The sequence below is a fragment of the Mugil cephalus genome, chromosome 2, assembly GCF_022458985.1.
Source record: "Mugil cephalus isolate CIBA_MC_2020 chromosome 2, CIBA_Mcephalus_1.1, whole genome shotgun sequence".
Lineage (NCBI taxonomy): Eukaryota > Metazoa > Chordata > Actinopteri > Mugiliformes > Mugilidae > Mugil > Mugil cephalus.
Window position 1 is genome coordinate 24,002,020 of NC_061771.1, and position 13,070 is coordinate 24,015,089.

The 13,070-nt window shown below is 43.9% G+C and overlaps 2 protein-coding genes across 2 annotated transcripts; both read left to right on the top strand.

Annotated features, from left to right (window-relative positions):
- The first annotated feature begins 573 nt into the window (after positions 1 to 573).
- Positions 574 to 8,779, top strand: chrna9a (cholinergic receptor, nicotinic, alpha 9a). Its single transcript, XM_047578793.1, has 7 exons — positions 574 to 889; positions 1,058 to 1,203; positions 3,330 to 3,484; positions 3,583 to 3,763; positions 4,205 to 4,556; positions 6,956 to 7,548; positions 7,642 to 8,779. The coding sequence occupies exons 1-7, from the start codon at positions 844 to 846 to the stop codon at positions 7,810 to 7,812; spliced, it is 1,644 nt and encodes a 547-aa protein (XP_047434749.1). The 5' UTR covers positions 574 to 843; the 3' UTR covers positions 7,813 to 8,779.
- Positions 8,780 to 10,411: 1,632 nt separating this feature from the next.
- Positions 10,412 to 13,070, top strand: LOC125004407 (trichohyalin-like). The gene is made up of 2 exons (XM_047578975.1): positions 10,412 to 10,571; positions 10,649 to 13,070. The coding sequence occupies exons 1-2, from the start codon at positions 10,412 to 10,414 to the stop codon at positions 12,235 to 12,237; spliced, it is 1,749 nt and encodes a 582-aa protein (XP_047434931.1). The 3' UTR covers positions 12,238 to 13,070.

A 13,070-nucleotide genomic window follows, 5' to 3' on the forward strand; every position in this document is an offset into this window, starting at 1 on the left:
AAAAAAACGAAGAAAATTTAATAAAACACAAATAATTTAAACGCAAAGTTATTATCAACAACAAAACATGTGTAAATCAGTATTTTCCCGTTGTCATATTTGAATTAAAGGTGGTCCTGCTCTCATGGCTGATCTGTGACCAGCACACAGCTCTACAGTCCTGGTCCTGAAGGTCCCCGTTCACAGACCCCGGACCCACCTGTGTGAAGTTTGTCGCCATGTGACAAACACTGACATGTGTCACATCCTCAGTGACATGTGTGTGTGTGTGTGTGTTTTCATCTTGAATGACCCCGAGAACAGGTAAGAAAGTGTCGGTGTATGTGTGTGACTGACACTTGTCATTAGCGGTAATGTAGTAAGGTTCAGTGTGTGTGCGTGTGTGTGTGTGTGTACGTGTGTGTTTGTGTATGTGTGTGTGTGCGTGTCATACAGCTGGTTGTGGTCATGTACAGAAGTGGATAGGGCTGCAGGCATCACGTTTCACCCAGTGCCTTGTGTGCCATGCGATACTGCCTTCTGCCCGTGTTTGAGTGTGTGTTTGAGCGTGTGCGTGTGTGTTTGAGTGCGTGCGTGTGTGTGCTCCTGCCCCGGGTCTTGTTCCAGAGCAGCGATTACACACACACACACGCACACACACGCAGAGACGAACTACGACTAACAGCTAGCGAAGCATTCAGAGCTTCTGACAGGATGTAAGATTTCGAGAATTTTCTGCGGTCTCGTCTGGCTCGGCGGAGCAGAATGGAGATCAGAATCGAGTGACACTCTGGATTTGGACTGACGCTGTCTCGGCGACTGCTTTGCTGAATAATTGATCCCTTGGCTTGTGACTGGTTAAAAATGAGGAAGGCAACGCTCATGGTTTGGATCAGCCTTTTGGTGCAAGGTCAGTTTTGCATGATGAATCAATTTGATGCCTGTTGTATGTAGCTCTATGTAGGTGTTTGGTGCTACTTTTCTTGTCCTTGTCCCTGTAATTTCCTGTTTTCCTGTCTAGTGAAACATCTTCTTAGTGTGTTTTACCCACCATGCTCTGTCCTTTTCGCCCCCTCAGTGTCCAACTGTGCCCAAGGGCATTATGCCCGCAAACTTCTGGCTGATCTGATGGAGGACTACTCCAACGCTCTGAGACCCGTGGAGGAAACCGACGATGCCCTCAACGTCTCCCTACAGATCACCCTGTCACAGATCAAAGATATGGTGAGAAGAGAGGAAGCTCAAATATGACTCATCGCTCAGCGCAAGCCCACAGATAGATCCCTCTGACCACACGCAAACATCTTCTTCAGATCATCTCTCGCGTTCGCTTAAAAAAAAAAAACGTCGTCTCACCGCTTCATAACTTTACTTACATATTCTGTTTCCACTTGTTCCTTCACTTTCATGACTGATTAATGACTGATGACTGATTCTTGCAAAATCAGCCGGATGTATTTAGTATCTTTTAAAAAATTTACAGCGTCCTCTTCTATGCCAGACAGTACTCTGTGGATTTCGCTAATGCTTGGCAGCAGTGTGTTCTCAGTGTGGCGCAAAATACGACGACAAAGATGCTGTCAGTCAAATGTTGAAATAGCCACGTTGAACAATTAAAAATGAAAGAGAGGACGAATGAAGGAGGAGTTAAGATTCATTGTGAAGAACTAGATCATACGGAGTGAAAGTATATAGATATACTGTAGAATTAATTATGGGAGGAAGCTGACAATCACATCCATGCATATCAAGCTTAAGTGAAGACTGAGAGTACCATGTTACAGCTGTTATATAGAACATGTCATGTCTCATTATTCAGGTCTGATGGTGATGGTCTAAACTGAATTATGTGAGAATAGTTTACAATAGTCAGCCTTCACTCTCTATGTAAGTGGAAAGGTGCAAAAACTATTGTCACCTCTCTCGTGGCTACATATTCTACAATAATGGCTCATCGACTGTAAATTTAGGTCTAGTTTTAGTTAAACGAAAGTGTTTCTTTATGTCTGTTGCAAGCTACAACTGTGGTCCCGTGAGTTTAAAGTGTCCAGGCCCCATGCTTAGATTACTTTAGGCATTTCATTTCATTTTTATTTTTTTATTAGTTTTTTTCAAAATTATCTTTTTATTTGGAAAGGAAAATTTAATAATCACTGCCTTGATCCTTCAACAACATAAAAATGGATGGATGCAGAAAGTTTAAGTGATTTTGTCTGCACTGCCTTTCCAGGATTTTCTTTAATGGGCCACTAATTAGAAACAATGACAAAAACGGAAAGAAATATCAAATAAAAACAGAGGTTCACACGAAGCCAAGTACAGCCAATTGAAATTAGATCTAATTTTTACATACTTGGTCCAGATCTTATAAAATTTTTCTTTTTCATAACATGAATCTCTTGGACGATTTCTATCCATTCCTCAACGGTGGGTGGGTGGTAGGGAATATTTACGTTACACACATTTTTAAAATGTTTGTGGATTTCTCCCCAGTATGATCTTATTTCCCGGGTCCTTATTTCAGTTTTAAAAAAAATACGAAAGCAGACGGCTCCACTGGACCCACAAAGAGTCCAACAAGCGTCCCCATTGTCCACGTGTCTTTTCTTAATGTGTGTGCGTTCTCCCGACATGTGTTTGACCCGGTTCAGAACCACTGTAGTCGGCATATTTTCTCCCCGTTTGATCTTTACCTTTACTTCCTTTTCCCATTTCTTCTTTATATATTCTGTATTCTCTTGTTTAGGTAATTGTTTATCATTATATATGTTATATATGAAGTCATTTTGTTGTCTGATCTGGGCTTAGTTGATGATAAAACTACTTCCATAAACCCTGACTCACCTTTTCCTAAAGCCCCTTTAAGATTAAATTGCAGGTACCTAAAAATCATCTCTTCCTCGTCCATAATCTTTCTGTAGGACTTCAAAACTCTGAAAACTCATACTTTATACATTTCTACAATCGTTTTCTACTTGTGTTGTTAGATCCCATGAGACGGGTAAATTTATCTCTCTCTCACGCCCTCAGTTTGTAACGTACATTCCCATATCTGAAAACCTTATTGATGTCACCCAGCTTAATATATCTAACTCGAAGCTCATTCAAAACCACAGAGGATTTTATGCAGCTGCTTCCTCAGACAGTGCACCTGTAAGAAAAGAAAAAAGAAAAAAAAAGTGGTTTGTGTCATAATCTACTGACAGTTCTACATTTAGTGCAACTGAACGAATATTCTCACAGTGTGCTGACAGTACTGACTTTCCCTTTCCACCCGCTTCTCAAGTGTCTGATCTGATCTTTAAATGCATTTTAAAAGTGTTTGTGCTTCCGCGTTTGTGCGCATTTAGGATGAGAGGAACCAGGTGCTCACCACGTACCTGTGGATCAGGCAAGTGTGGAACGACGCCTACCTGAAGTGGGACAAGGAGGACTACGACGACCTGGAGATGATCAACATCCCCAGTGACCTGGTCTGGAAGCCAGACATCGTCCTCTACAACAAGTCAGTAACAAGCAGGAAATAGGAAAAAGACACAGCAGGAAGGGCAAAGACAAATGTGTTAAAATAAACTCTGCCTTTTCCTCCGTGTGTCTGCGTAGGGCGGATGAGGAGTCGTCAGGTGCGTCCAGCACTAACGTGAAGCTGCGTTACAACGGAGAGATCGTCTGGGACTCGCCGGCCATCACGAAGAGCACGTGCGTGGTCGACGTGTCCTACTTCCCCTTCGACTGGCAGCAGTGCAATCTCACCTTCGGTTCCTGGACCTACAATGGAAACCAGGTGTGTTTAAACCCAGATTACAAAAATAGATCACGAGTCGAGCGGAAGGAACGTCACTGCGCCTTGACTGCATGTTTTGCATGCAACAGCTCGTGGTCTTGCAGAAAACGTTAGTCGGGAAGTCACAGTTGGAATCTTTACAAACAAAGCTTATAATCTTCTTCTTCTTCTCTTCTGTCCACCTGTTGAGGATAGTTAACAATAGTCATGTTACTTTCAATATACAGAAGGAAAAGCTACTTGAAAAATAATTTGAATACATGAATCCTTATTTTCTGATTACAATCTATTATTAATAAAAGTAGAGATCGCTTCAACCATATTTCTGTAAGAAGGTATCATACCATACATATAATCTGACACAATGCCATTTAATCTAAAGGAACAACAATATAAAAACGTTTTTATGTCTCTTTCCACACACGTGCGTCCTCCACACAGGTGGACATCAGTCTGGGTATGGACAGCGGAGACCTGTCGGACTTCGTGGAGAACGTGGAGTGGGAGTGTCACGGCATGCCGGCCGTCAGAAACGTCATGATGTACGGCTGCTGCTCCGACCCGTACACGGAGATCACCTACACTTTGCTCCTGAAGCGCCGGTCCTCTTTCTACATCTTCAACCTGCTGCTGCCCTGCTTCCTCATCTCGTTCCTGGCCCCGCTGGGCTTCTACCTGCCGGCTGACTCGGGGGAAAAGGTTTCTCTGGGGGTCACGGTGCTGCTGGCGCTCACCGTGTTCCAGTTGTTGGTGGCTGAGAGCATGCCTCCTGCAGAAAGCATGCCCTATATAGGTTTGAACTGTCTTATTTTATTTTATTTTTTCACCAATGTTGAAATTACATATTAACACATTTCCACCAAGAAAAGAAAAGTTTGTCTCTTTACTTTTAATGTTTTTGACTAGGGGTGGGAAAAATATCGATATGGCGATGTATCGCGATACTTTTTCTTCCGATACAATATCGATTTTGAATGTCTTAATATTGATTTTAAAAGAAAAGAAAAAGTTGATGTTTTGGGGCCGATCGTGAGATCCACAAGGTGTCGCTGTAGCACCACCTCACTGCACGGCGTTCCCTTTAGTGCTGAGCGAGGCAGATGAAGACATGGAGGCAATTAGCATAGCGGCAAAACTTGAGACGCAATCAAAATTCAAAGTTGACGTTTGAAGGCAGGGACTAATAAGCTGGGCAGTTTGTCCAATCAGTTATCACTGTCTTCTGATGTTCATATACAGGTGCTGGCCAGTAAATTAGAATATCATCAAAAAGTTGAATTATTTCAGTAATTCCATTCAAAAGGTGAAACTTGTATACTGTATACTTTCCTTCCACACATAGTGATATATTTCAAGTGTTTATTCATTTTCATTTTTATTATTACAACTGACAGCTAATGAAAACACCAAATTCAGTATCTCAGAAAATTAGAATATTCTGAAAAGGCTCAATATAGAAGACACCTGGTGCCACACTAATCAGCTGATTAACTCAAAACACCTGCAAAGGCCTTTAAAAGGTTCCTCAGTCTTGTTCTGAAGGCTCCACAATCATGGGGAAGACTTCCGACTTAACAGTTGTCCAAAAGACGACCATTGACACCTTGTACAAGGAGGGCAAGACACAAAAGTTGATTGCTAAAGAAGCTGGCTGTTCGCAGAGCTCTGTGTCCAAGCACATTAACAGACAGGCGAAGGGACGGAAAAAATGTGGTAGAAAAAAGTGTACAAGCTCTAGGGATAACCGCACCCTGCAGAGAATTGTGACGACAAACCCATTCAAAAATGTGGGGGAGATCCACAAAGAGTGGACTGCAGCTGGAGTCAGCGCTTCAAGAACCACCACGAAGAGACGCATGAAAGACATGGGATTCAGCTGTCGCATTCCGTGTGTCAAGCCACTCTTGAACAAGAAACAGCGTAAGAAGCGTCTCGCCTGGGCCAAGGATAAAAAGGACTGGACTGCTGCTGAAGTTATGTTTTCTGATGAAAGCAAATTTTGCATTTCCTTTGGAAATCAAGGACCCAGAGTCTGGAGGAAGAGCGGAGAAGCACAGAATCCACGTTGCATGAGGTCCAGTGTAAAGTTTCCACCGTCAGTGATGGTGTGGGGTGCCATGTCATCTGCCGGTGTTGGCCCACTCTGTTTCCTGAGGTCCAAGGTCAATGCAGCTGTCTACCAGGAAGTTTTAGAGCACTTCATGCTTCCTGCTGCTGACCAACTTTATGGAGATGCAGATTTCACTTTTCAACAGGACTTGGCACCTGCACACAGTGCGAAAACCACCAGTACCTGGTTCAAGGACCATGGTATCCCTGTCCTTGATTGGCCAGCAAACTCGCCTGACCTTAACCCCATAGAAAATCTATGGGGTATTGTGAAGCGGAAGATGCAATGCGCTAGACCCAACAATGCAGAGGAGCTGAAGACGACTATCAGAGCAACCTGGGCTCTCATAACACCTGAGCAGTGCCACAGACTGATCGAGTCCATGCCACGCCGCATTAATGCAGTGATTGAGGCAAAAGGAGCCCCGACTAAGTATTGAGTGCTATACATGCGCATGCTTTTCATGTTCATTCTTTTCAGTTGGCCAACATTTCTAAAAAAAACATTTTTTTCATTGGCCTTTTCAATATTCTAATTTTTTGAGATGCCAAATTTGGAGTTTTCATTAGTTGTCACTTATAAATATCAAAATTAAAAGAAATAAACACTTGAAATATATCACTATGTGTGGAAGGAAAGTATACAGTATACAAGTTTCACCTTTTGAATGGAATAACTGAAATAATTCAACTTTTTGATGATATTCTAATTTACTGGCCAGCACCTGTATACAAGTTGTATATTAAGCTGCATTTAAAAATTTCTCAGAGAACTATGTAGAATACTGCAATATATCACAATATGATAATATCACAATAATGTATCGTATCGTGACTCAAGTATCGTGATACGTATCATATCGTGAAGTCCTTGCCAATACCCACCCTTATTTTTGGCCATGCAAAACGTTTGGTTTCTATTTGGGTTTGAAACTTTGAAGAAGCCTTGACTGCACCTCTACATAAACATGTCTTTAAGATACTGTTTATTTGGAACTGCAAATGTCCATGGTATAGCTTGTACGGAAAAAAAAAAAAATAATAATGGATGCTAAGTGTTTATTTCTCCGTCCTCTCCTCTAGGGAAGTACTACATAGCCACCATGACTATGATCACAGCCTCCACCTCTCTCACCATCTTCATCATGAACATTCATTTCTGCGGCGCTGAGGCCAAACCGGTCCCTCACTGGGCCAAGGTGCTCATCATCGACTACATGTCGAAAATCTTCTTCGTCTACGAAGTGGGCGAGAACTGCACCACGCCGGAGAGCGAGAGGACGCCGCTGTACCCGGAGGAACCCATGAACGACAAGAGCTGCTACCACGACGACCGCTTCCAGGATGGCTACTACCACCACGACAGCGACCCGTACAAGTACAGCAACGGCCACGGTCACGATAAGCATCGGAAAGCTCAGGCAAACGGCAGCGCCAACAGCAGGCATCACCACTACAACAACCACGCGTCCAGGATGGAGAGGGGCGAGACAAAGACGGAGCCCACGCAGCACTACCACCACATCAGGAGGGACGAACTGGACTACGAGGCCCCTCGGCATCCACAAAACCTGCAGCGCCTGAACGGGGGGCTAAAAGAGCAGATCCTGTACCCCTCAGAGAAGCTTCAAGTCCCGAGCTGCCCCTGCTGCTGCCCCTGTCCCCAGCACACCCAGGTGACGCCGTTAAGCTTCTTAAACTACTGATCTGATTACTCTTCTTCTCAAGTTTCTGGAAGTGCCGAATTTAATTATTTTCTCGTTGCTCAGGTGGTGAAGAACATCCAGTACATCGCCAACTGCTTCAGGGAGCAGAGGGCTACGTGTGTGAAGGTGGCCGAGTGGAAGAAGGTCGCCAAGGTGATGGACCGCTTCTTCATGTGGATCTTCTTTGTCATGGTCTTCCTCATGAGCATCCTCATCATCGCCAAGGCGTCGTGACAGTTTCCCCGTCGTCTTTCTTTTATCAGCATTAGTCCTTTGGTACTGTTGGGCCTCAGTGTTACGCATTTCTACTTTATTGCAACTTTAAATACATCAAAACTGCTTCGTCTACGGGGAGAGTCAGTGTTTTTGTATGTTGTTTGTGTGTGTGTGTGTGTGTTTGTATGTTGTGTGTGAGCGTCTTTGTCTGGGTTAATCGTTGTTTAGTTTTGCTTTGACATAAAGGAGACGAGTTCGCCGCGCACAAATCATCCATTTAACCACACGCTCTCACAGAAACTTGTCAAAGCCTCTGGGTTAGTTAATGTCAGGTGCGCTTGCATGTGTCACTGAGCACTGGAGCGGTAAGACAATCCAGGCCTTGACTTGAACATGCGTGGCCTCTTCATTATTGATGAGCTAACAGCCAGACATCCAGCTATAGGCATTATATCAGATGAAGCTGTTTTTTTTTGTTTTGTTTTGCTTTTGTTTTTTACCAGATGCAGCGGATTCACCAGCAGAATAAGCATTCAAGACCTTTTCTATGATTAAATAGCGAGTAAATACTAAGTTGTCGACACAGTGGCTAAACCGTGAATCACATGTGTCTTGACTTGTGGAAGATCATGTAGGGTGACGATGTTAAAGCGTTAACTTCTCTACTTCTTTACAAGTTGAGACCTGAAGAGAAACTGTGAATGTTTGCCTTTCTATTCTACAAAGATCCCACAGGTCTTAAAGTTTCTACCTCCTGAGAATAAATGCTGGATGCAGAGTACCTCGTGATGAATGTACAATTTGGTTCTTGGTCCAGTAAAATAAATAATAAACCTTTGATATTCTGTCATTAAACTTGTTTTAAACTCCCCCCATGGCGATCCAAAGAATTCATTCATGTATTCTGCAAAAGAGCCCGTTTATTTTATTTTATTCTTTCTGTCTTTCTTTTGCATACATATTAAAAAGTAATTTTGACACTCAACATCTTATCTCTAAAATCTTTTATATTTGTGCGTGACCATTTCCAGATATGGATAAGTCCTCCCGTAGCAAGTAAATACATACTCTCGACATGATTCTTTTGTTTGTTTTGTTTGTTTGTTTGGAATAAATGTGCAACACATGTCTCCAAACAATACATAGGCATTAAAATGCATGCACTATCTAATTTTAGACAGATTTAGAAGACGAAGTAAGAGACAGTGACAGTTCAGTAAGACTGCAGATGGCAGACGAGTGAATGAACCTGGTTTATTTTTTGACAGATATTTAAATTCTGCCGAGAGCCTCTAGAGGGCAGATGTGCTACAATGAAGGAGGCTCTGTTTACCACCATGTAATGGAGTGAATGAATGAATGAATGAATGAATGAATGATAAGAGTGCACATATGTAGAAAATAATGTGATATTAAAAAAGGACATAAATGACTGAGAGAAGAATAGTTTCTAAAAAAAAAAAAAAAAGGTAGAAACCCAGAAATAGAATAAGTAAATAAATAGATTTTAATGATCCGTGTAGTCTGGAGGGCAAAGTTAGATCCATAACTTGCAGAAATATCTACAAAATTCTTACTGTAGAAACAACCACTCATTAGGATGTTAATTCAGAGAAAATCTTTAACAAAAAATCAGTTAGAAACTAGTCCGTCTACAATTTTTTTTCATGATTTGAAAAGGATTTAGAAAACTCACCGGAACATAGCCTGGGATGAGTAAGTAATGTAATTAAATGTAGCTGGCTAAATAAATCAAGCATTAAACTTATTAACCTGTACTGATGACACAATCATTTCTAATGTGATATGTAACATGAGACAAAATGAATATTTCAGGCTCCAGCTGAAGTTCATTATGATTACTATAATTAGGTGTTCTCATTTGCAGACTCCAAATACTTTCCCTGCCAGACTGAGTTTATTTTAAAGACATTAAAAAAAAGAAGAATAAACGGTTTACATAATAATAAAGTCTACTGTTGACACAATCTTATAGCTTTTGCTCTGATGGCGTGGACATATTGACACCAGTCCGTCTGAAGTGTCACCACATCACCATTGAAACCGTCAATGACTGGTTTAAAAAGATGAAGCAATCTTTGCCTCCATCTAGTGGAGTTTTTATACGAATCCTCTACCAGCTACTGCATTAACTCGTAATGTGTTTTGTCTGTGAAAGCATCGAAACATAAAAGAAAATGCATTCATCTGACATGTACCTTTCTGTTGGGGAGCAGCGGCGTGAATATTACAGGAATTCTACACTCACGGAGCTGTTGGCACGTCTGCAGGCTTTTTGATTTGGTTCTTTATCATCTTTTTATCTGGTCTGTATGACCTCAGCGGTGACAGGAGTGTGACTCGTTGCTGATCACAGCTGATCACCACATGATAAAAAGACGTGACGATCAAACGGCTAGCCGGCTGGACTTTGATCCCACGGATCTTATCCTAAAACCTCTCTGTATATTGACTGCTTCCCCGATCTTTGCCTCAGCTGGACCACGACCTCCCGCTGGAGTGTGTCTTCTCAGAGACAAGGTTTTTTTTTTTTTGCCCCCGTGTGACACAGAGACAGACTATTGGACAACACTCTCTCCAGACTGATAGACTGACGATGGCGACAAGTAGAGTTCAGAGGGATAAACATGTCACAGGGTCAGACACGGTGGGTCTATATAGAGCGTCGGCGTTTTCATTCGTTTGTCTGTGGAGAATAGTGAGCAGAAACATCATGTCGTCCATAACCAAGCAGCTGTCTTCCATCAGCTGTAAAGGTAAGTCTGTATATCTGTGTTATCTTTATTCTTATTTCTTCCATTCCGGCTTGGTGCAATTGTTTTTGTCTCTTCAGGCAGGAAGGTGACCGCCCCCTCCACTGAGATCAGACTGACTTTGCTGGGGAAGACGGGCAGCGGGAAAAGCTCCACCGCCAACACCATCTTGGGCCGCAAGGTCTTCGACTTGAAGGTCAGCAGCTCCTCGGTCACCCAGCGCTGCCGCAGGGCCTGCGGGGAATTTCGTGGCCGACAACTGACGCTCCTAGACACTCCCGGTCAGCTGGACACTCGCCAGGCTCCGCAAGAGGTGCAGAGGGAGCTGAGGAGGAGCGTCAGCCTCCTCTACCCGGGGCCGCACGCTTTCCTCCTCGTCATCCAGATTGGGAGGTTCACGAAGGAGGAGAGGGAAGCCGTGCGGCAGATCAAACAGGCCATGGGCTCCCACGCGTTGAGCTTTTCCGTGGTGGTCTTCACCCACGGGGACCGCTTGGACGAGGGCCTGACCGTGAAGCAGTGTCTGATAGACGAGTGCAAGGATCTCGCTGAGCTCGTGGACGGATGCGGGGGCAGATACTGCGTCTTCAACAACCAGAGCTCCAAGAACAAGGAGCAAGTATCCGAGCTCCTCGGCGTGGTGGATCGCATGATGCAAAGCAACGGAGAAAGCTACTACACCAGCAAAATGCTCCTGAAAGCGGAGGAGGACCTGGCTCGGGAGGCGCAGGAGGAGCAGAGGCTGCAGGACAAGAGGGAGGAACGGCTCAAAAAGCAGCAGGAGGAAGTGATAAAGAAGTGGTATGAAAGAGAGCTGGAGGCAGTGCAGCAAAACAGCAAGAGGGAGATTGAGGAGCAGAGGAGGAAACAAGAGCTGGAGAGGGAGGAAGAGGAGAAACTGGCAAAGGATCGGGAAGAGGCGTTCAAGCGAGAGATTGTGCAGATTGAGAGGAAGGAGAAGGAGAGGAAGATAGAGGAGATGGTGAGACTGATGGAGATACGCAGAGAGGAGGAGGAGAAGAGGGAAGCTCTTCAGGAAAGGCTCGACAGAGTTACTAAAATGCTGCAGGAGGAGGTTGAGCAGGAGCAGAAAATGAGAAAATCAGCGGAAGAGAAGATCCAAAAGGAAAAAGAGGAGAATGAGAAGAAGGAAAGACAGAGGGAGCTTCAGCTCAAAGAGAAGGAGCAGGCCATCAGGCAGAGGGAGGAGTTGAAGAGAGACGCTCTGCAGAAGGAGCTGGACAAACTCGTCCAGAGTCTGGAGGAGCAGGGCAGGAAGGAGGAGGAGAGGAAAAAGCAACTCGAGGCCGTGCTCCGGCGAGAGCGGGAGGAGTGTCAGAGGGAGCGGGACATACAGATGGAAAACCAGAGAGCGGAGCAACGGAGGGCCGAGGCCCTCAGGCAGGAGCTGAGGCTCTTGAAAGTGAAGATGGAGCAACAGAAAGCGAGCGGAGAGAAGCTCCAGAGACAGCTGGAGGACAACCTGCTAAGGGAGAGGGGAAGGTGTGACCTGGAAGTCTCAGCGTTGAGAAAGCAATGTGACAGGAAGGCCTCCGAGAAGAAGAAACGCAGCACGGTGACAGATGTGGCCGGATACGCGCAGGAGATGGGACTGATGGGCCTGAACACAGCTTTGGAGAGCGTCGGAGCTCCCTGCTGCATACAGTAACAGCACAAACATTTGGGATTATAAACGCGTCTTTTTTTTTTTTTTTTTTTTCCAGCTGTTTGCAGTGTATCATTGGGGAATGAAACTTAATCTGTTGTGACTTTTAAACTGTGATTATTTGATTTAAGCATGTCCACTCAGTTAGGAAAAGAACATGAATGGATGCCCACGTGAAAGCATTTCATCTCAACAACTGGATGTAATTCCTATGTGTGTGTGTGTGTGTGTGTCCTAAATCAGCAAAGGTATAAAAATAGTACAAAGTCTCAAAAAATGATGAAGATAATCTGATTATCAGCTCCCCGCCCTCTGATTTTGTGCTGCTGTGTCTGGCTCCATCATCTAAATCTGTATTCACACACACAAAAAAAAATCCAGTTGCCATTAATAAAGAGCTAATATCGCTTGCATGCTATTTCAGTTTTCCTTCCCGATGCTGTGACTTCAGCTTTGCCACCTGGTTCTGTCCCCCCCTCCAAAATGTCTCCAGTGTGGCCTGTGAGAGTGTGTGAGGGGGGAAGACGGGGGGAAGAGGGGGACATTAAATTTAGATTGCTCTGTCACGGCTGTATATTGTCTGGACAACGCTGCCTAAAGGTAGCAGGCAGAGGAGCAGCAGCGATGCAGACCAAAACAATGAGGGAATAACCTACTTTGGCAGCTTTGTTGGTGAGCGTGAGATGAGATTAATATCTCTCAGACTTAACATAAAGCTGCAGCCCGGAACCAGTTAGCTTAACATTTAGCTTTCAAAATACAAAAACAGTCACGCTTCAATTTCACAGTAGTGCCTCATGTTATGTTTTTTTTTTTTTAAATCTGCTTACAATTTG